Source organism: Astyanax mexicanus, chromosome 14 (assembly GCF_023375975.1).
Source record: "Astyanax mexicanus isolate ESR-SI-001 chromosome 14, AstMex3_surface, whole genome shotgun sequence".
In the NCBI taxonomy this organism is placed as follows: Eukaryota; Metazoa; Chordata; class Actinopteri; order Characiformes; family Acestrorhamphidae; genus Astyanax; species Astyanax mexicanus.
This window is the reverse complement of record NC_064421.1, coordinates 35,642,799-35,660,636: the sequence shown is the minus strand read 5'-3', so window position 1 is coordinate 35,660,636 and position 17,838 is coordinate 35,642,799. Positions and strand designations below refer to the sequence as shown.

General features: G+C 42.4%; 1 protein-coding gene across 2 annotated transcripts in view; it reads left to right on the top strand.

Moving 5' to 3' along the window:
* The window catches only part of sanbr (SANT and BTB domain regulator of CSR), a 113,705-nt gene that overhangs the window by 59,404 nt on the left and 36,463 nt on the right, over positions 1-17,838 (top strand). For both annotated transcript variants that reach the window (XM_049463959.1, XM_049463958.1), the window contains exons 12-13: positions 9,552-9,697; positions 12,357-12,450. In XM_049463959.1, the coding sequence (XP_049319916.1) occupies positions 9,552-9,697; positions 12,357-12,450 (240 nt within the window). The remainder of the gene's footprint in view (positions 1-9,551; positions 9,698-12,356; positions 12,451-17,838) is intronic.

Below are 17,838 nucleotides of genomic sequence, written 5' to 3'. Positions count from 1 at the left end.
ATCACCTTCCCCAGTCTCGAGGCTAATGCTTTTGAGAGTAGCTTGCAGTCTGTACACAACAATGACACAGGGCGCCAGTTCTTTAGCCAAGTCAGATCCCCCTTCTTTGGCAGTAGGGTCAGGACAGCTCTGCAGCTCAGGGGGAGCTTCCCATCCTGCACACTTGCCTGAAGCACCTCCAGCACGTCCTGACCCAAGACTGACCAAAACGCCTTGTAGAACTCCACCGGGAGGCCATCAATGCCCGGAGCCCGGCCGTTCTCCATGCCCTGGAGGGCTTCGTACAGCTCACCCACAGTGAGCTCAGCGTCCAGTGCCCTGGCGGATTGTGGCGTGATTCGCGTCTGCAGGGGGAAGAACCTCTCCTCTACACCCTGTGCATTGGCCTGCTCACTCTCATACAGCTTTGAGAAAAAGCTGACTGTGTGCTGGCGAATTTCAGTAGGCTCAGATATGAGAACCCCTGATTCAGTTCGCACAGCATGCATAAACCTTTTCTGTCCATTTTTACGTTCGAGACCAAAGAAGAACTTTGAAGGAGCATCCATCTCCGTTACATTACGGAAACTAGAACGGACCAACGCCCCCTGTGCCATAATGCCTAGCAGATCAGCTAACGCAGCCTATTTTCTTTTAAGAGCTGTAATACGCTCTTGATTTCCTGTGGGTTCTGTAAAACCTTGAAGCTCCACAATCTCAATCTCCAGAGCTTTCAGAGATCTGGTAATGTCTCTAGTGACATTGACAGTGTACTGCTGACAAAACACTTTAATGTGTACTTTTGCTACGTCCCACCAACTCTGTAATGAATTAAAAGATGCTTTCTGTGACTTTAAAACATCCCCAAAAAAAGTAAAAGACTCTTTAAAATTAGCATCATCTAAAAGTGAGGTATTAAAATGCCAATACGCACTCTGAGGTTTAATATTACTTTTTCTAAAAGCACATTGAACCATACAGTGGTCAGTAAAACCAACAGGAGAAATAAAACAGTGCGTAAAAACAGATAAATGATGCTTAAAACCATAAAATCGGTCAAGCCTGGCCAGAGAGAGAGCATTATCTCTAGAATGTGCATATGTATATTGCTTTTTTACACCATGTAAATTCCTCCATATGTCACACAGATCGTGAGTCTCGATGAGCTCACACAGCCGCCTGCGGGATGCAGTGTGTGGCTCCAGGTGGTTCCTGTCCAGGCTATCGGCTGTACAGTTAAAATCCCCACCAAAGACTAAAAAATCAGTAAAATCACAGTCAGAGAGTACAGAGATGAGCCTGTCTAAAAACAACATCCTCTCCACTCCTAGAGTGGGAGCGTACACACACATAAAAACAAAGGCAGCCTCCCGGGTAAAATCTACTGTGTAAGAGTAGGGGATAAAACTGGACACAAATAAAATACCAACTCCACTGCTGACAGAGGAATAATTACTTAAAATGGCCAAGCCATCCCACTCTTTAGCCCATTCTGTATTAATTTCATCATCACTGCTCTTTTTACATTGTCCCGTGCACCATTCAGGTTTAAAGTAGCAATCTTAATTTCACCCATTAAAATAATAAATGGACATAAAACAGTGATGGCAAGGGCCAGTCCGAAGCAGGGACTAAAAAACTTTAAAAATAGCAACATTACAAGCTTTGCAGGTTAGTCAGTATCTTATTTAACCGGAACACTTCTGTGGTAGTAAAAGCCTTCTCCCGTCTTAAAAGTTTTACATTGTGGATGAACTGGTCTGTGTCAATAAATGATCCTCCACCCGCACACCTCTCTGCCCTTTAGACTCTCTTAAAAACTTCTTAATTTGTACAGTAGAATACACAACAGGCATTCTCTCATCCTGAGAGCACACAGACCACCCAGAGTCAGAAACAGAGCCATCATTTTCACCTTCATCATCACCCTCACTCCCCTTCACCTCCTCATCTGTACCACTGACCTCAGTCTTTGCCTGCTTCTTCCCTTTTTCCTTTCCTTTGCAGGACCCGGCCGCTCGCGCTCAGCACCCGCGGGAACATCTGAGCTCACGTTAGCCTTCTCCGGGCAGGCTCGCACCAGATGACCCGCTTGTCCACACCAAAAGCATTTTATATCGGTGTCAGTGGACACGTACACCGTGTAGTCAAACTCGTCCACTTTTAGTTTGAGGACCAGGTCCAGATCCTCCCCATCCTTCAGGTTCATTAAAACCATCCTCCTAAAGGACACAAGGTGCTTTAAAAGAGGCGATTTGAGTCCGAGACTAAGCCGTTTCACGGATGAGACCGGCTTCCCGTAGCGGGAAAGCTCACGCACGAGTAGCTCGTCCTTAATGAATGGGGGAACATTCGACAGTATTACCTTTCTCGCGGGGGTACTGAGGGGCAACACCGGGAAGAGCTGACCGTTTATAATTACTCCTTTACTGATCAGGTCGTTCGCTCTTTCCACGGTGTTTAGAAACAGAACCATTGAGTTGTTCATGCGGGAGGCGAAATTTATAGTTACTGTGCAGATTTTAAAGTATATTTTATTTTTATAGTTGATTGCTGAAGGCTGTGGGTGAGATGTATTTTTTACTGTGGTTAGGAATTGGTGGTATGGGGAATAGACTGTGTATAGCTGGAAAGAGCATTGTCTCTCAAAAGTGAAGCCACCACAGGTCGGGCACCCCCTGCTGTTCGGTTGCAGAAAGCTGTTTAACCCCACCCATCCCCATAGGTTTCAATGGCAAAGCAGACAACTTTCAATTATGTATTTTTCGATTGAATTCGTTTTTTAAAACGTTATTCAGCTCTATTCAAAAAAGGTTTGGTTATTGTAAAAGGGCTGGTTATGGGCGGGACCAATAACAGACCCTTAGCTCCGCTCTGCAGCCTATGAGCGCGAGGCAGCCTTCAGGGGCGGGGTTATTTAAATAAATCTGGTCTCTACTGTGCAGACTCCGGTTTCAGGATCGGCAACATGGCTTCATTTTCATTTAATGAATGGGAACGGCGACACGACGTCCATCTTTTTTACAGTCTCTGGTATGGGGTATTTTGGAGCGCAGGGTGATCGTGATTCAGTTTTGGGCGCCAGTGACAGCTGAATTTCGACGTCCTTTCACAGGATCAATCGCCCAATCCGTTTTTCTGCTGCCAAGATAGAAACACGCCAGAAATTTACCTGAACACGCGTCATTTCCAGACCACCACGCCCATCTGCATTAATATATTCCAGAAGTCCAACGCTATTTTAAGGACACGTAATGTGTAAAAATAGACTGTTGACTGGGTGTACGATGGCAACGCGCCACACTACACACCTTGGCGGGGTGTACGATAGGGCCCAAATACTTTGAATGGCTCAGAAAAACTGCTAAGAATCCAGAATTGGATTCCAGCAATGGAAATCTGTACACTACTGTCTGAAATTTTAATTTAAGTCTTTAAAGCCTCCTCTCACAAAAACTGTATAATACTGTATAAATAAAAATGGCCAAAATAAATCAATGCTCACTTTTAATTGCATGTATCAAAATAAAAACATGACATCTCTGTCAAACACAATATATACATATATATATACATATACATATTACCAATATAAATAACTTTACAACATTACAACAGAGGCAGAGCTTCTTATTCTTTTGTAAACAAATTTAACAGATCAAAACAAAAGTGCTTCAACCAGGATAAGGAACACAAAAAGCATTAGAAAAACATAACATCCCTGTCAAATAAACAGACCTATAGGCTTTATCAACTATAAATAACTTATATACAACATAAACTGTAAAAGTGCTTCAGTCAGAATAAGGAAAATATTGTATGTAGTGCAACTGCTTGAGGTGGTGGAACAGATTAGATGAATTACTGCTAATGGTCTGCTCCACTCTACAGCACAATCTGCAGGAAGCTGAAGTCTGAAGTTTATCAGACCTTTAAAAGCCGAAACACTGAATTAGTCCTGCCTTCCTCAACTATGTCTTTCTGTTTAATCACTTGTGGAACATTCTGATACACTCATTCTGCATCTAAAATCTCCTGCACTGAAGCTGGGCCGGGCTCTGCTCGGCTTAAGCGCAGGACATTTTAGATGCGGACCGGAGTGCAGCCGAGCCGAGCTTAGTCGATTCTGGCCTAGCCTATCTGGCTATGTGCCTTTATAATTATTTCATCACACACTGACCTAGCCTGGCTACGGAGGCTAGTTGTGTTCAGCTCGAACTGACGCTATTTCTTTTCGCAATAAATATGAAATGATTACATGATACACAGTATTGAATTATTGTCCTGCCCTTTTTATGACTATAAAGTTGTGCTGGGCAGTGTGTTCAAAAATGTATATCACGGTATTTTTCAAGATTCTGACGGTTTCACAGTATATCACAGTGGTTTTATTTATTTTATTTATTTATATATTTTTGCATGACCGGGCTTTAATATAGGTCTGTAACATATTGTACTGTTAGGAGTACATATAATATCAAACACTAAGGCTTTAAATTAAGGCTCTGATTACTATTGGGTTTATTTTGTCCCACAAAGTTACACAATATATGAAGAAATCAGACTTTATTATCCTCTTCTACACAGCGCTCGTCTTCTACACAGCTCTCCTCTTCTACACAGCGCTCCTCTTCTACACAGCTCTCCTCTTCTACACAGCTCTCCTCCACTACACAGCGCTCCTCTTCTACACAGCGCTCCTCTTCTACACAGCGCTCCTCCACTACACAGCTCTCCTCTTCTACACAGCTCTCCTCCACTACACAGCTCTCCTCCACTACACAGCTCTCCTCCACTACACAGCTCTCCTCTTCTACACAGCTCTCCTCCACTACACAGCGCTCCTCTTCTACACAGCGCTCCTCTTCTACACAGCGCTCCTCTTCTACACAGCTCTCCTCTACTACACAGCTCTCCTCTACTACACAGCTCTCCTCTACTACACAGCGCTCCTCTTATACACAGCTCTCCTCTTATACACAGCTCTCCTCTTCTACACAGCTCTCCTCTTCTACACAGCGCTCCTCTTCTACACAGCTCTCCTCTTTTCTACACAGCTCTCCTCCACTACACAGCTCTCCTCCACTACACAGCTCTCCTCTTCTACACAGCTCTCCTCTTCTACACAGCTCTCCTCTTCTACACAACGCTTCTCTTCTACACAGCTCTCCTCCACTACTACACAGCGCTCCTCCACTACACAGCTCTTCTCCACTACACAGCGCTTCCCTACTACACAGCTCCTCTTCTACACAGCGCTCCTCTTCTACACAGCGCTCCTCTTCTACACAGCTCTCCTCCACTACACAGCTCTCCTCCACTACACTGCGCTTCCCTTCTACACAGCGCTTCCCTTCTACACAGCGCTCCTCTTCTACACAGTTCTCCTCCACTACACAGCTTTCCTCCACTACACAGCTCTTCTCCACTACACAGCGCTTCCCTACTACACAGCTCCTCTTCTACACAGCGCTCCTCTTCTACACAGCGCTCCTCTTCTACACAGCTCTCCTCCACTACACAGCTCTCCTCCACTACACTGCGCTTCCCTTCTACACAGCGCTTCCCTTCTACACAGCGCTCCTCTTCTACACAGTTCTCCTCCACTACACAGCTTTCCTCCACTACACAGCTCTTCTCCACTACACAGCTCCTCTTCTACACAGCTCTCCTCCACTACAGAGCTCTCCTCTTCTACACAGCGCTCCCCTTTTACACAGCTCTCCTCTTTTCTACACAGCTCTCCTCCACTACACAGCTCTCCTCCACTACACAGCTCTCCTCTTCTACACAGCTCTCCTCTTCTACACAGCTCTCCTCTTCTACACAACACTTCTCTTCTACACAGCTCTCCTCCACTACTACACAGCGCTCCTCCACTACACAGCTCTTCTCCACTACACAGCGCTTCCCTACTACACAGCTCCTCTTCTACACAGCGCTCCTCTTCTACACAGCTCTCCTCCACTACACAGCTCTCCTCCACTACACAGCTCTCCTCTTCTACACAGCTCTCCTCTTCTACACAGCTCTCCTCTTCTACACAACGCTTCTCTTCTACACAGCTCTCCTCCACTTCTACACAGCTCTCTTGTTCTACACAGCGCTCCTCTTCTAAACAGCTCTCCTCCACTACACAGCGCTCCTCTTCTACACAGCTCTTCTCTACTACACAGCTCCTCTTCTACACAGCTCTCCTCTTCTACACAGCTCTCCTCTTCTACACAGCTCTCCTCTTCTACACAGCTCTTCTCCACTACACAGCGCTTCCCTACTACACAGCTCCTCTTCTACACAGCGCTCCTCTTTTACACAGCGCTCCTCTTCTACACAGCTCTCTTCTTTTCTACACAGCTCTCCTCCACTTAACAGCTCTCCTCCACTACACAGCTCTCCTCTTCTACACAGCTCTCCTCCACTACACAGCTCTCCTCCCTTACACAGCTCTCCTCCCCTACACAGCTCTCCTCCCCTACACAGCTCTCCTCCCCTACACAGCTCTCCTCCACTACACAGCTCTCCTCTTCTACACAGTTCTCCTGTTCTACACAGTTCTCCTCCTCTACACAACGTTCCTCTTCTACACATCTCTCCTCCACTACACAGCTCTCCTCCACTACACAGCTCTCCTCCACTACACAACTCTCCTCTTCTACACAGATCTCCTCTTCTACACAGCTCTCCTCCACTACACAGCTCTCCTCTTCTACACAGCGCTCCTCTTCTACACAGTTCTCCTCCACTACACAGCTCTCCTCCACTACACAGCTCTCCTCTTCTACACATCTCTCCTCCACTACACAGCTCTCCTCCTCTACACAGCTGTCCTCTTCTACACAGCTCTCCTCCACTACACAGTGCTCCTCTTCTACACAGCTCTTCTCCACTACACAGTGCTCCTCTTCTACACAGCTCTTCTCCACTACACAGCGCTTCCCTACTACACAGCTCCTCTTCTACACAGCTCCTCTTCTACACAGCTCCTCTTCTACACAGTTCTCCTCCACTACACAGCTCTCCTCCACTACACAGCTCTCCTCTTCTACACAGCTCTCTTCTTCTACACAGCGCTCCTCTTCTACACAGCTCTCTACCACTACACAGCTCTGCTCTTCTACACAGCTCTCCTCCACTACACAGTGCTCCTCTTCTACACAGCTCTTCTCCACTACACAGCGCTTCCCTACTACACAGCTCCTCTTCTACACAGCGTTCCTCTTCTACACAGCGCTTCTCTTCTACACAGGGCTTCTCTTCTACACAGCTCTCCTCTTCTACACAGCTCTTCTCCACTACACAGCGCTTCCCTACTATACACCTCCTCTTCTACACAGCTCTCCTCCACTATACAGCGCTCCTCTTCTACACAGCTCTTCTCCACTACACAGCGCTTCCCTACTACACACCTCCTCTTCTACACAGCTCTCCTCCACTATACAGCTCTCCTCTTCTACACAGCTCTCCTACACTACACAGCTCTCCTCTCATCTACACAGCTCTCCTCTTCTACACAGCGCTCCTCTACTACACAGTGCTCCTCTTCTACACAGCGCTTCTCTTCTACTGCTCATCACTACTATATAGGTTATTGTTTGGTATGTGCTACGTATGAACCAGTATACCGCTCATCACTACTATAAAGGTTATTGTGTGGTATGTGCTACGTATGAACTGGTATACCGCCCAATATTACTATAAAGGGTTTTTTTTAGGATTAAAGACAGTTTGGCCAGTAAAACAACAACTATGGACAATAACATCAGAGCTATGCTGGGCAGACTGCTGCTCCTCCAAGCTCCAACCTCGGCATACTTCCAGCGACCCGAATTTCGTGAGCATTGCACGAAGTCAAGCGTGCTTTCGCAAGCTTTTGATCTGGCATACTTTCTGCGGTGTCGTATGCTCCCAAACAGCAGGTGGTGCTGTGACATTAGTAAAGTTAAGTTTCATGACTACCGGAAAACGATCACCCATCGCGCTCTTCCTAGACAAGCTATGTATGCAATGTATCTCTCAATGATAAATCATAAAGGTGACGATAACGCTGTATCTGCTCAGCAAGTCTCTCTTTGAAATTGTCCATTTTGTTTTGTTTGAATGCCTCTTTTTTGACGACCAATCACAGGCATTGTTGCGGCTTGTGTTCGGCCGTGGAGTTCGCCCAACTTCCATGTGCACGACATGGCTAAAGAAGCCCCTGTGCGACGTGTGCGGCTGTTCATTTTCCGCAACTACAGCACATTGTTCGCTGAAGCCACGCGAACGTTGTCTCCGCATGAGGAATGCCGAGGCCTTAAGGGCAGGAGGAGGTGGTGCGAGCAGAGGCAGAAGAGGGTGCTAGCCAGGCTAAAGGCTGATGCTAACTGTGCGTCAAGTGCATCAAGTGTATTACATACTACAAAACCAATGTTGCACAAAGCTCCACAAAGTTGCACAAAGCACCATCCCTGCCTGAGGCTCTCAACAAGTTCTACGCCCACTTTGAGTACAGGCTTGGTGAAGAGAGAACAACCTCTGCATCACTGTAAAGAAAACCAAGGAGATGATTGTGGATTGTGGCCAGCATGCCCACCTCCCCCTGCACATTGGAGGATCTGTGGTGGTCGACAGCTACAGGTACCTGGGTGTGCACCTGAGTAACAACCTCACCTGGAGCAACAACACTTCCACTCTGGTCAGGAAGGCACATCAGCGGCTCTACTTCCTCAGGAGGCTGAGACGAGCTGGACTTGGGAGTGCACCTCCGTCGTGTGTTCCAGCATCAACGTGTGGCATGGAAGCTGCTCTGCTGCAGACAGGAAAGCACTGCAGAGGGTGGTGAAGGCTGCACAGAGGATTGTTTGAGTTAGCCTCCCCAGAACCACGGACATCTACACCTCCAGATGCAGGAAAAGGGCCACCTGCATCAGGAAGGATCCCACCCACCCAGCACACGCACTTCCTGTCCCGCTCCCCTCAGGCCGGAGGCTGCGGAGCATCAAGTGCAAAACAACCAGACTCAGAAACAGCTTCATTCCAGAAGCTGTAAGACTCTTAAACTTTACCTAAACAACACACTGCACTGACACTTTACAAGGACAATTACTGTTTACAAACACTGTCACTTCTCCCGAACTAAAACACTTTATCTTGTTACTGCTCTTAATTCACGCTATCATGCTGCTACAGCAAACTTGCACTGCCTATGCTCCCTATTTTTTGTGTATTTATCTTGATATCTATTTTATTCTATTCTATTTTATTCTATTTTTTTATATTTATCTATTTTAATAATTGTTCTTTGCGTGTAAACTGGAGCGTGAGAATACAATTTCATTCCACCTCATGTACCACATGTGCTGCTATTAGGGAGGAGAATGTGGAGTCTCGGGGTTAGGACCAGCAGACTGAGGGACAGCTCCATCCACCAGGCTCGAGCATACACTCACTCAACATCCTAACCCCTCTGCTTGTACTTCAGACATCTATTGGGACATCTGGGGACATATTTTGTGGTTTGTGTATTTGTTTGTTTGTTTATTTGAGTGTGGGTGTGTGTGTGTGTGTGTGTGTGTGTGTGTGTGTGCCTGTAGGGTTGTAAGGTGAGGGATCATGTGGTCAGTGTGTGGGAAGGTCTGGACTGTGAAGATAACGTGAATCCTAACCAGACCAGGATCCTGAACGACTTGCTGCTCCACAGAGATGCCGTGTGTGTGTTCAGCACACATACTACTGACAGGTAACAAGGGGCTGCATGTACACCACAATCTATTAAAAGACTTCCTATCGCCCACCTACCAAAAAACAAATCACAGGCAAGCATTTGTCAAGCAAACCTGTGTAAAAACTGAGCCTATAGACTTAAATTATTTACAAAAGCAGATGCTTGGAAGTAATGCTTATTATAAGAATAAAAATTACATTCTTTTTATTTACTTAATGTAATGTCTGACCTGCACTAAGACACAGAGATATTGCATACAGACTTCGTAGGACTTAAGAACAGTCCCTAAACATCATCTGCTGTGAGACAGGCTCTGTACTTGTGCAGAAAATTCTAATTCATAGATGAATTTTAAAGTCAGGTGTTTCGACACATTTTGTTTTTACATTACTGCATCCAGTTTTAACACCTAAAAAGTGTTATATGTGTAAGCAAACCTGGACGTGCACACTCACAATACACACTTGTGCATCTTGATCTAACTGAGTGTATGAATCAAGTAGAATGATGAATAAGTCAGGCTAATTTAGTGAAAAGACAATTCTTAATAATGTCTGGACCTAGTTCTCTGCACATTTTACAGAGAAAATGCCCCTAATTAGTGTTACTATCACACCTCATAAGAGCTATGTCAGGACCCTCTTGGGGGTCGCCATTCCCATGTTATAAAGTTTTATAACCCTGACATAAGCTTTTATATCATAAAAAAATTATGTTTTTAACAAGCAACAGTTTATATCATTTTTAATGGACATCCTTAAAAAATACTGAATAAAAAAACGCAATAGAACTGAGTAGTAAGTATTATCGCACTAGAAATACAATAGAGATTGTCTTGTCCACACTTTTTGAATAAACTTGATCTTATCTGAATTCACCTACTTTGCATTGCTGACCGTCACCCCACTCAACTCGCTGTGTGACTTTTGTTGCTTTTGTGGTGCATGCACAGTTGTAAAGTCTATGACCGTGGAAATTTAATGTTTTTGTTTTTTTGAATTCATCCAAACTATAACGGAACATAAGGAATCATGTAAAAAAAACTTTAAAACTTTAAAATAAACCAACAAACCAAAATACTGAAGTATTTAGGTGGCACTTATCTGAATTGCTGTAAATCTGCAGTTTCTGAGGCTGGTAACTCTGATGAAATGTGCAGTTCTTGATCTTCCTTTTCTGTGGTGGTTCCTGATGAGAGTTTTATCGTAGCGTTTTTGATTCTATTTGCGACTGCACCTGTGGATACAGATTTTGTTATTTTTTGGATTATTCCACCTTAATACTTTTTTTTCTTTACTTACAGTGGTATGAAAAAGTCCGGGTACCCATGATCATTTTCGTAATTTTCCTTTTTAAAAGAAAGCTTGTTTGGATTGGCAATTTAAGTTAAACATATAGCAGATGATATTTGAGATGTGAAATGAAGTTTATAGGATTTACAGAAAGTGTGCAATAATTCTTTAAACAGATTAATGCACCTGTCTAATTGTGTTAAAAATAAAATTATTGGACACTTTCTGTAAATCCTATAAACTTCATTTCACTTCTCAAATATCGTTGTGTTCATCTGCTATATGATATACCATCTCAGGAAAAAATAAGAGACCACTTAAAGTGATGAGTTTTTACCAAATTGAAAACTTCAGAAATATAATCAGGAGGAAGATGGATGCCATCAAACTAAGCTGAAAAGCTTGCATTTTTGCACCAGGAGTGGCATAAAGTTATCCAAAAGCAGTGTGTAAAACTGGTGAAGGAGAATATGCCAAGATGCATGAAAACTTTGAAGCAGAGTTATAATTTTTAAACTTGTTTTCTTTGTATTATTTGAGGTCTGAAAGCTCTGCATATTTTTTGTTATTTCAGCCATTTTATGTTCTGAAAATAAATGCTCTAAATTACAATATTTTTATTTGGAAGAAATGTTGTCTGTAGTTTATAGAATAAAACAACAATGTTCATTTTACTCAAACAAATACCTATAAATAGCAAAATCAAAGAAACTGATTCAGAAACTGAAGTGGCTGTTTTTAACTGAATTGCTGATCCAATCAACCAATGATTTATAAAGGAAAATCATGAAAATTATCAAGGGTTCCCAATTTTTTTTTACCACTGTAGTTGAGTAGTTCTTGATGTAATATATATTAGAACATTATTCTGATAAGGCTATTTACTGTCTACCAACTCTACCTCTTTACACATAATATATATTTTGTTTATCACAGCTGTTAACTGAAAGCCAATTCAGGTGATTCTACCTCATAAAGCTGATCGAGACAATCCAGCCAAGATGTCCAAAGCTGTCAGTTGTCTGCTTCTAAAATCTAAAATCTAAAACATATTCTGGATTGTTTAACTATTTTTTGTTTACTAAATAATTTCATATGTTTCCATATGTTCACAGTTGGGATGGCTTTAGTATTCATCTACATTACAGAACATTTTAATAATAAAAAAACACTGAATTTTAAATGTTTATAAACTTTTCACTGGTATTGTATGTGCCATGTTTTGTGATTCTTGGAGGTTTGTTGGACTATATACTTCTGTACATTTTTACATCACTCAATGACTCCAGGGATCATGGTGCCTTTTGTGTGATCAGTATGAAGAAAAAGCACTTTTGTCAGCGTTGTGGAAGTATCATAAGTCTGACTCTGTTTTGGCACAGGTCTACGGAGTCTCCTGCAGGGGGCGAGCCAACACCAGATTGTGCCATAGAGCCTGGAGTCCTGAATGTTCAGAGAGTTGGAGAAACCACAGGTGTAAGTCTTGTGCAGTATATTCAGTACTAACAGTTTTTTAGGGGTTTGTTGTATTGTATTTGTTCTGATTTTTATTATTATTAAGGGTCCGAGCACGCAGTGCTTGGAACCCTATTGTAATTGTTCCGATAATTAGGTGACCAAGCAACGTAGTTTCCGCCATAGAAGTGATTGGGCAGAAGAAACCGTAAGGCCTACAGATTCAAAAAATGAGCCTGATCGGCCTCATGGGGGCGCTATGGCAAAGCAAAATGCGTTTTGCCTCATAACTCCCACGCCCTGATAGCTAGAAGAAAAATTCTTTCGTTATATTATTCCTTGGTTTATGGCAAATCAAAAAGGTAAATAGAACCACTAAGCTCCGCCCACTTATTGCTACTGATTTTTTGCTATTTAGCATAATATGCAAAACCTACTTTTGAGAACTTGTCCTAGGGTCATTGACTAATCCTGACATATTTTGTGTCAAACAACTCAGCAGAGTCCCAACCTCAATAATTATCAAAAAAAATCTTGAAATTTCTGAACAATATGGCAGCAATATTTAAATAAGTCTTACCGTGACACACCCAAATTTACTCTAACAGCTGTAACTTTTGAATGCTTAAACCTACACTAATGCCACTTTTGACCTTTGATCCTAACATTATTCTGAGGTAGCCGGTCACTCTGTGTAGACATCCGCCCCCAGGGGGCGGAGCCAATGCTAGAAATCTGTTTCTCAGGAACCATACAAGCTATCAAGCTCTGGATTGGCAAATTTCATCTTGGGCCTATGTCCTCATGGTATACTGAAGGAAAATTTGATATGTAAATTTTTGTGATCGCTATTAGCCAATCAGATCCCAGCAAGCTTTTGACAGGCTAAACAATCACCAATCAGGACATAACTTATACCTTACATGTATATGAGGGCTTCCTATCATCCCTTAAAATATTGCATTGATTGGCCTTCTGGGGGTGCTATAGCAGAAAATCAAGTGATCTAGGCATGTTATTCTTTTTGATTTGTATACTTTTCTGTAGCTTTTACAACTTTATAATTACATGTCTTTACCAAAAATGTGTTCAATCAATCAAAACAAATTTGGCCTTGATGCAATCCTGAGTGCCTGTAGGTAAATAATTATCAAAAGAATCTTGACATATTGGCTATTTGTGGCCCCAACACCTTGATCAATCAGGTACGTGAAAGCCTTTTCTGAGTTATTTGGCCAAAAAAGTTTGTGGTATGTCAAATGTATTTGAAGCATTTGAAGCACATGTGGCAAGTATTAGCCAATTGAGTTTTCAAGAGGCTCTACAGTGCAAAATTAACAATTGTGCATTTAAACCATTTATCGCTATTTTCCAACCTAAATGGACTGAAGACAGGAACCTATCAACACACAAATTTACATACATATACAAACTGATAACATGATCTTCATTGCAAATTCTGAGCCAAATCGGACATTGTTTTTCTCTACAATAGCCAGAAATCTATTGTGATAGGAGAGGCCTCAACACTAATTTATCGCTTTTTTCAAACCTAAACGGACACAAGACAAGAACCTTTAACCTCATCAACACACAAACTTACATACATATATACACAGACAACATGATCCTGATTACCAATTGAGCCAAATCGGACTGTTCTTACCTCTACAATGCTTAAAAATCTACTGAGAGGCCTTTTCATTTCTTACTCCGCTAGGCTTTCAGCAGGTTATAAGTGGTCTCTTGCTGCACTCTGGTGGTCATTTGGTGAAACAACTAGGTTATTAATTTTAAAATAAAGCCCTGTTAAACTCTAAACCCATTTTATCTTGATGGAGAAACAACTTTATCATTCTTGGTTATGCTCTGCCCACTTTGTTTTTTTGTTTTTTTTGCAAATTTGCATAAAATGCAAAGCCTACTTTTGAGAACTTGTCCTTGGCTCATTGACCAATCATGACATGTTTGGTGTCAAACAGTTCAGCAGAGCTTACTCCTCAATAACTATTTAAAAAAATCTTGAAATTTGTAAACAATATGGCCGCCATATGCAAATTAGTCGTACAATGGTGCAGCAAAATGTCTTCTAACACTTACAACTTTTGAATGCTTAACCTGACACTAATAGCACTTCAGTCCTTTGTTTATAACATGATTCACAGATACCCCATCAGTTTATGTAGACATACACCACAGGGGGCGGAGACAGTGCTAGATAGCTGTTTCTCTACAACCATACAAGCTATCAAGGTCAGCCTTGGCAATTATAATATATGGCCCATGCACTAATGGTACACTAAAGGAAAATAAGTACACTTTTGTGGTCACTATTAGCCAATCACATTCCAGCAAGCTTTTGACAGGCTGAATGTTAATCAGATCAAAACTTATACACTATATGTGGGTTATTTATATGTGGCCTTTTTATGCCTCACTGGTAGGCTCTATTTTGTTCTGGAGTTGCTTCACCAAATGACCACTAGAGTGCAGGAAAACAACACATAAAACCTGCTGAACACTACAGCCCAATTTATCAATGCTTTTTAAAGTTTTTAAGTCACAGCACTCATCTAGCATGGTCTTTATGGTCATGCTAGTCAACCAACTTGGTCATGCTGGTCATCAAGCTTTATCATACTGGTCATCCAGCTGGGTCATGCTGGCCGTACAGCTTGGTCTTTACAGTCATGCTGGTCATCCATTTTGGTCATGCCGACCAACCAGATTTGTCTTACTGGTCATCCAGTTTGGTCATGCTGGTCAACCAGCAATACATTTTGAGCCTAACTGGCCTATATGGGCCTCATTGCCTGTAATGCTCGGACCCCATAAATCGCTGCTTGCGGCTATATTTTTTTTAATTCTTATTCTTTTTCTGCCATAAAACTGATCACACAGCCTAAACCATAAGGCCTAGAGGCATGAAACCTGGTCACCTGGTAGTACTCCCTCTCTCTACTCAGGCGCTCGAAATGATCTCGATCTGCCTCAAGGGGGCACTATAGCACATGGAAATGCCTTGTCGTAAAAATCTCAAACAAAAATTTTCAGATTTTTTAAACCCTTTTTTTCTTGTTCCTTGGGTCATGACAAATCAAAAAGGTCTTAGATTACTTAGATTTTGTGCAAATTAGCATAATGTTCAAAACCTACTTTTGAGAACTTATCTCATAGTTTTAGGTGAAAAATTAAAAAAATATATATATGCAAGAAATGTAGCAGAGGCTTATTGTCAATAATTATATTTAAAATTTTGATATTTGCATGCCAATTAGCTATAAAATGCAAATGAACACATACCGATAAAATAAAAAAAAATCTTATTTAATTTAAAAATCTATAACCCAAGAACACATACTCCCAAAAATCTAAAACTTCACAGATGTGTTAAGAAGTAGACTCTGAGGTTGCTTGTAAAGTTTCATTTGAGTAGTCCAATAGGGGGCGGTATAATTATGATGTAAACTTTCCTGTAGATTTCTCTGCAACAGTACATGCTATAAAGCTCAAACTTGCTAAGCAGAGTCTCATATGTAAGCTACAAGTGATACTAAAGGGGCATCCTGATCAGCCAATCACATTTCAGTTGGGTTTTGACACGCCAAACATTCACCAATCATTATGATATGTATACACCATAGGTATCTAGGGACCTTCTATTATCCTGTAAATTTTTAAAAGAATTGGCCTCTAGGGGTCGCTATAACAAAAAATCAAGAATATCTCACTGTACATGTAATTCTTTTGCAGTTTTATCCACTCCTGTAGCCTTAACAACTTTGCAATTACATGGCTTTACCAAAAATGTTTTTTTTCTTCAGTGGCCTGTTGTTTATAAATTGTGAACTTGTCCTAGGAATCTTTACTGATCCCGTTAAAAATGGTCTTGTTGTAATGGGTTGACCGTGTAGGTAAATAATTATATTTAAAAACTTTTGACTTTTTGAAAATTTGTGGCATCAGTACATTGGTCAGAATGTCCCATGGTAGGTTTTTATGAATTACATGGCTAAATGTCAAGAACCCTTTCATCTATTAACCCACAAATTTAGACACATATATAGTAATATAATCCTGCACCTAACAGCTGGGGTTATGCATAGGGCTCAGCCAGGATCTACTACTCACTCAACTAACAACAATAGCCACAACCACCACAATCTGATACTGGCTCGACAAGGATCCAGAAGCACAGCCTACCACTATGTTTATGGTCCATTGCCTCAACTGCCAAGTATCCAGACCTACTGAAAAAATAACCAATGAACAAGCAGAATCACTCCTTAATCTATGCTCACTTCCTTTAACTATGGCAACAACACACTCACCACAGCCCCCTACCTAATCACAATCACACACAATAAATGACATTATAAGTTGCGTGAGCAGAACACAGCAACCACTACCATCTGATACTGGCTCGACAAGAATCCAGAAGCATAGCGAACTATGTTCATGGTCCGTGCCTCAACTGCCAAGTACTCAGACGTCTACAAAAACTCATAAGACATATTACTACAAGAACAGCAGGACCACACCTGCCTCGTCTTCAAACGGAACAGTCAGCTCTATAAAATACACTATCCCCTTACTTTCACAGTACAATACTACATCCAGCCTCAAGGTTGTAACCAGAATGCACTCCGGGATCTGCAGTTTACTACCTACATCCACTAACAAATTTCAATCTCATGCATCAGCCCACTTACCAGCAGTTTTCAAGCACTGTGCTGTTTCTCCACTATGCTGCCCCTCACACACAAACTTGATTACCCTACTGCAAACTTACACGGGCATGTTATTAACTTCTAACCGTTTCTTATCAAGTGCACCTGCAAGAGATCTAAGTACCTGATTATGCCTCCATGTGTAGCGCCCCTGGGATAGACTCACCTTACATGCCGACAAAATGTGCTTCAGCGTGCCACTTCCTGCACATAGCTTACAACTTGGATCCTCACCCACCCACTGAGCAAGGTTTTATGGCGCTGGCAGAACATCATATGTAGCTCCCAAAAGAAACTTCATACAACCTGTGTCCAATCCCCATAACTCTCGCCAGGTGATTCTCCGCTTCTCTACACTTTCCCATCTCATCCACTGCCCCTGTTTACTCTGCCCTGCTGCTTTTGCTCCCCTTGCTTCGTCCTGCTCACGAATAAACCCTGTAACCATACGCCTTTTCTCAGGTGATGTGACCTTGCCAAAGTCCTACCTTAGCACATTTAAACTTCTCAACCAAGCTCGTCAACGGCAGTTCCAGCATCCCTCTCCCACACCACGCCACACTACTGAGGCAACGCGGCACCCCAACCATGTCCTTATAGCCTTGTTCATAACCCTTTCTAACCTCTCAACCTCAGAAATCGGAATATCATAAACTGTTAGGTTACTGTTACCTTAGAC